The sequence below is a fragment of the Musa acuminata genome, chromosome BXJ1-4 (assembly GCF_036884655.1).
Source record: "Musa acuminata AAA Group cultivar baxijiao chromosome BXJ1-4, Cavendish_Baxijiao_AAA, whole genome shotgun sequence".
Classification (NCBI taxonomy): Eukaryota; Viridiplantae; Streptophyta; class Magnoliopsida; order Zingiberales; family Musaceae; genus Musa; species Musa acuminata.
In genome coordinates this window covers 22557501-22563419 of record NC_088330.1, presented here as the reverse complement: position 1 = coordinate 22563419, position 5919 = coordinate 22557501, and the positions used below count along the sequence as shown (strand labels likewise).

The window sequence follows — 5919 nt, the reverse complement described above, 5'->3', positions numbered from 1 at the left end:
CATCTAAAGCGAGAGTTCTGAGCCGAGAAGTACAAAGTTCAAGAAGAAACCTCTGCAAAAATTCTTGGTGACAATGACTGGAGGTACGCTATTTTGTTTCCGCATCAGTTTTTATTGTGTTTCTATTATAACGATTTAGAAACACAAGTTGGTTTCAGTTATTTTTTATACGAATGAGCTTGACATTAGTACTTTTTTTTACTTTTTGAAAAAAAAATCGTGGGTGCTTAGGATTTATCTTATTTCAATCGGTTTGTGATACACTTTAATCTAGTTTGAAAGCACCAGTTTGTTTCGGATTTTGTAATTTGATTGGGAGCCTCAATCGTCCCTTTAATTTAGTTGGAGGAATCAGAGCCTAAGCTCGATTAGCCATGCAATGTTGAGTACATTATCTGAAAGAACTTGACAGCTCAAATCAAGATGCTTTCTGCAAGCCAAAGCTTGAGCCTTGCCTTTGGCTGTAATTGAAGCCCCAGGCTGAAGCATGAGATAAAGACCAATCTTTAAACTATGGCAAAAGAATGTTTCTTTATGATCACGTCTTATGTTAAACAGCTTATTAGTTCTGACCAAGCCTTTTAAGACATGCTTGCTGGCCGACCACGTGTCATTTGTGGATTTGATTTTGATTATCTTACGCTAGAAGATTATTAACTGAGAAAAAAAAAAATCCTATATAGTATTCACATTATAGAACATGATTTCAACTTGAAAAAAAAAGATTATTATTGTCCTAATTACTTAGATTAGTCTTATTGTTCTCATACGATTGTATCTAATGAAGGCTAGATGAATTTATTATTATTGAGTTGGACTTAAGAGCATTTTAGAGCATGTGAACTCTCACTAGTCATCTACAAAGATAAACATTTGGAATACTAATGATAAATATATTTTTATGAATATGATCCGGTAAAATTTGAATTCTAAGACTTTTCACTCTGTTGGTACCACCTTAAATTTTTTATCAACGGTCGTTACATCCAAAATTTAAGTCTGTAGATAAGACATGATATTAATTTATATTCTTAATAGATCATCATAATTTTCTACACTCAAATCCACATTTTCTTCACTGGCTAATGCTACATGTATGTCGACATATCTCAATTATTTGATTGTGATGTACATGAAGTCGTCTTTTCGGTTCGCATAAAAACAAAAACATGGTTTCCAATTAGACAAACCAAAGTGGACCCACCATATTATTAGGTTTGTGATTTGTGAGAGACAAAAAATGTGAAATATGAGAGTATAAAAAAATTGTGGAAAAGTATCAAACGAGTCAGTTTACGATATTAAATAAATTGAAATTTGTTTATGACGTTTAGTTTTAGTTTATTGAAGTATTGGACTTCAAAATTAGGTTTTAGTTTGGTTTATTGTTACCCCCGCCGTTTCACAGCCATACGCGTCGCTGTTATCGTGAACGAGGCGTGCTGTTCCAAACGCGCACATAATACGCGTGCCACGCACGCGCAAGACCAAATGTGACACGTGCGTTTCCACTTGTTTCTTCAGTCGTCGCCACGTCGTCGCGTAAGCTGGCGCGTGAGTTCCTTCGGCGTGGCGTTAGCGTTTCCGTCGTCGGTATTCCCGTTCAAAGCAACAAACTCGACGCCTTGTGCTGATGTGCCTCGGGAACTGTGCCAATCCATCCCTCCATTCTCCCTCGTGATCGCTTCCTCTTCCCCTCGTCCGTCCGTCCGTCCGTCCGTGGCGGGGCTTCTCTTCGTCCGGAACGGGAGCTCGGATCCCGGTCTTCGATCAGGCGACCGCGTTTCTTTGGTTCGTATGGTGATCGGTGGTCATTCTGTATGTATTGCTCGTCTCCATGGTTCAGTCTTTGGGCTTTCGACCAAGTTTTGGTTGGAAATTTCCTACTGTGGGGGGAAAAACAGGAGCGTGACGAAGGTTTTCTTTTCTTTTCTAGTCTTTTCTCGAGTATCACTGGCGGCAGTGATCGAACCATAGCGCGCCCCCTTTTCCCAATTTTGTTTATTTAGGGTCTTCAACTTTCGGGCAATCACCCAGAATCATCATCATGTCCTTCTTAAGGCGTTATTTAGTAGCAAGCGTTGATTTTTTATGTTTTTGTTCTTATTTTCAGAAAGAAGTTAGAATTATGGGCTACAATTGATGGTTAGTGAAATTGCTTAGCTGTTATCCTGTTTCTTTGGTGATTCTCATTGTTTTCTTGACAAGCTTGGAAAGAGAAGGAAGAGACGATTGTGAAGAATTGTGGTTGATTTTTTTGTTTGTGTTGTCTAATCTTTGCAGAGGTTCTGCTGATATGGCTGGTGGGAGTCCCGCGTCCGTAGATTTAGAGGTGTGGTTCAATAGCCTCATAGTTTCAGGTGACGGGGGGAAGATGGAGAGGTCAGCAGTGGCTATTGCAGGTTGGAAGGACCTACCTACGGAGCTGCTGCTTAGAATTCTTTCGCTCCTCGATGATAGCACCGTGTTTGTGGCTTCGTCTGTTTGCAAAGGCTGGAGGATTGCCCTGTGCCTGGGGCTTACAAGTTTCTCCCTATCATGGTACTGATTAATCTGTTTCTTGTTTCTTCTTTTTATTTGTCCCCAGTGTTCACTCCCTGCCAAATGCTGGCCCTGTTAGAGGTGTTGCCTATTGATCGGTAGGTGAAGTCATGGATTTTTGGGAGTAATACTGCTGAATTATAGATGAAGTGACTACCGGCAACAATTTATATTGTGTTTACAGTTAATATAAATTTTCTTGTGGAAGATCTGTAGGTGTTTTCATTGAACAATAGTTATATAGCTGGTCAAATAAGTCTTTTTGATAACTGGAATTGCAATTTCACTGTTGCAGGTGCAAAAATAACATGAACAATCTCGTGCAATCAGTCATCCCCAAGTTTGTGAAGCTGCAGGTTTTATCTCTTCGACAAAATTACAGACTTCAACTCGAGGATGGTGCTGTTGAGACAATTTCTAATTATTGCCATGACTTGAAGGATTTAGACCTTAGCAAAAGCCGTAAACTGAGCGATCGCTCTTTATATAATTTGGCCCATGGATGCCCCTGTCTAACAAAGCTCAACATCAGTGGGTGCTCAGCTTTTAGTGATTCTGCCCTTGCACATCTAGCTAGTTGCTGTAGAAACCTAAAATATTTGAATCTTTGTGGATGTGTGAAGGCTACATCTGACAAAGCTCTACAGGTGTGGTACTTTCATTTGGTTTGATCAACTTTTTTTATCTTTCGAGATTTTTTTCCTCCTTCAACCTACTAGATATTTGGGTGCAGGCTATTTCATACCATTGCAATGAGTTGCAATCTTTGAATCTGGGTTGGTGTGACTGTGTCACTGACAAAGGAGTTACCAGTTTGGCCACAGGCTGCCCCAATCTTCGGGCTTTGGACTTGTGTGGTTGTGTCCTTATCACAGGTAATTTACCTTGATACATTTTTTATCATTATGTAGAAGCGACAGCAGTTGTAAAGAATCCATCACTAGAAAAAGGAATTTCTCTTTAATTCTAAAATATATTATCCATGCCACTTAGAAAACTTATGTCCGTCTGTGCTTTAATCTTGTGGTCTTTGTAGTCACATATTGTTGATGAACTAGCTATTTGATGTTAATAGCTTTTGCATTTGTAATTTTTATGAGGTGCAATGTGCCTTTTGTAACCATGGATCACCCAAGACCTTAGATGTTATAGCTTTTATATCTTAGATTTTTCATTTTGTTAAATCGGGTGGGCCTTGGTACAATAGTAAAATTGTTCCTTTACGATTTGGGAGACTAGGGTTTGAGTCATGGAAATAGTTTCTTCAAATATTTAAAGGTAAGATTGTGTATATTGACTATCTCAAAACCCCGCATTGGTAGGAGCCTCGTGTGCTGGTTATGCCCCTTTTTTATTTTTTATTTTGTTAAAACCTCTCCCATCAATCAAATTAATCCGAAAGTTAATCTGCATTCACCAGGTATACAGTCCAACCTTTTTTTTTCCCTACACTCATATCAAAGAAAAAAAAAAAAAAATCTACCTTTGACATATATATAGCCCTCAATCATATATGCTGGAGTAATTGTTAATTGTTAACTGATGGCAGGAGTTTCATAATCAGCAATATTGTTTTCCAAGCATGGTATCTCCTAGTGTTACATGTATTAATTTCATTACCTGATGTTCTGGGAAACTAGTGTACATATAAATTTGTTCACATGAACATATATGACCTTTTTAAGGATTATTTATTTACATAATATATAAAACTAACAAAGAAATCAAAATAATTAAACTAAATCCAGAAGACGTGTCCAAACTTGTAACTTGTGTATGAAACTCTGAGTACAGAATCCATTCGGCAATGGAAGAGAATCCTAACTCTATGGGAAAGAAAATATTGGATGGTCAATAGAGAGGGCTCGTGCAAAATCAACAGTTTGAATGAAAAACAAAAGCATCCACAATGAAGCAGTATGATCATTTCTTCAGTGGAATACTATAGGTTGAGATGACAAAATAAACTACTACTAATTTTAATTTACCTACTTCAGTCTCCTTTTTTGCAATTTCTTTGTCCACTTTAAAATTGTTGTCTCACTATAATAACAGCATAAAAAGATGCTTGATGACCTATAGTTTGGTCCACAGTACTGCTGTCTTGACATAAATACAGCAAGAGATCCGTGTAGATGGCCAGTGCAGGAGTGGCTACTAAGAAGCCTCAACTCTGCAAGCTGATATGCTCTTCCCATGAACCAACTAAAGTTCACCTTTGTAATGGACCCATCTAGCTGACCTGAAATGCGTGGGAACTATGGCTTGTTATTTTCATAAAACCTCAAGTAATATTCTTAGTATTTTGATTATTTATGCAGCATAAATAATCATGTCTGTTCTGCTGAAACTACACTACTGCATATACTGTGAATCTATAATTGAGATATAAACTTAGCATACACCATCAAGTTGGAGAAGTTTGATCAGTGAGGGCTCACACATTTAAGCTAATAGGAAAAACTAATGAAATTCATATCTGAATATATAAATGAACACATAAAATGTGTTCTATATGCTCTCCTGCATGAACAAACTTTCGATACTCTGATGGCCATGAATTTCCCAATTACTGCACTTCAGAGACCATTGGACAGATTCTTTGTATTTGTTTGGATGAAGTTCTTCATGTAACATCCCTGATTAGTCCCACATCGAAAGTGAGCAAGATTAAGATTGACTTATAAGGGTCTGATAAGTATACTACTATCAACTTCAGCTTAAGTATTTTGGTCAGTATTTTAGACCAAACGAAGTTGATAGGCTAGTTTGCCCATCAGGCCCGAGTCATAACACTTCACCAAGTGTTTAACCTTATCTGTTCAATTGGAGTCTGTTGCTTGTCTTTACTCTTACTTTATAAGCACACCATCACCATTATATATTCCCTTAGAATAAACATATCTTTTTCTTTCAGGTTTTCATATCTTCTATTTGCTTTGTTATTGCAGATGAAAGTGTGATTGCACTAGCAAATGGTTGTCCTCATCTAAGATCTCTGGACTTGTATTACTGCCAGAACATCACCGACAGGGCTATGTATTCACTAGCAAATAGCTGTGTGAACCATAACCATGGATCACGGCGAATCAGCAGTATCGACAAGGGTGGTCTGATGAACCTCAATATCAGCCAGTGCACGGCTTTAACACCACCTGCTGTTCAAGCTGTCTGTAACTCATTTCCAGAACTGCATACCTGCCCTGAGAGGCATTCACTCATCATCAGTGGCTGTCTCAGCCTTACTTCTGTGCACTGTGCTTGTGCCATCCAAGCCAACCGAGCAAGTAGGACTGCTTTGGCAAGCCATGCTTACTGAACATCAACGAATGTGTGATTTCAACAGCTAAGTAAAGATCAAAGCTTTACGTGACGTGC

At 38.2% G+C, this 5919-nt stretch overlaps 1 protein-coding gene across 2 annotated transcripts in view; it reads left to right on the top strand.

Moving 5' to 3' along the window:
• Positions 1–1631: 1631 nt before the first annotated feature.
• Positions 1632–5919, top strand: part of LOC135581074 (F-box protein SKP2A-like) — a 4677-nt gene continuing 389 nt past the window's right edge. The window contains exons 1-5 of one of the 2 annotated variants that reach the window (XM_065169674.1): positions 1632–1791; positions 2284–2541; positions 2837–3188; positions 3275–3416; positions 5493–5919. The exon at positions 5493–5919 is cut by the window's right edge and continues 389 nt beyond it. In XM_065169674.1, coding sequence (XP_065025746.1) covers positions 2297–2541; positions 2837–3188; positions 3275–3416; positions 5493–5860 — 1107 coding nt within the window. In that variant the 5' untranslated portion in view covers positions 1632–1791; positions 2284–2296 and the 3' untranslated portion in view covers positions 5861–5919. Of the gene's footprint in view, positions 1819–2283; positions 2542–2836; positions 3189–3274; positions 3417–5492 lie in introns of both variants that reach the window. The other variant, XM_065169679.1, reaches the window with a different exon arrangement.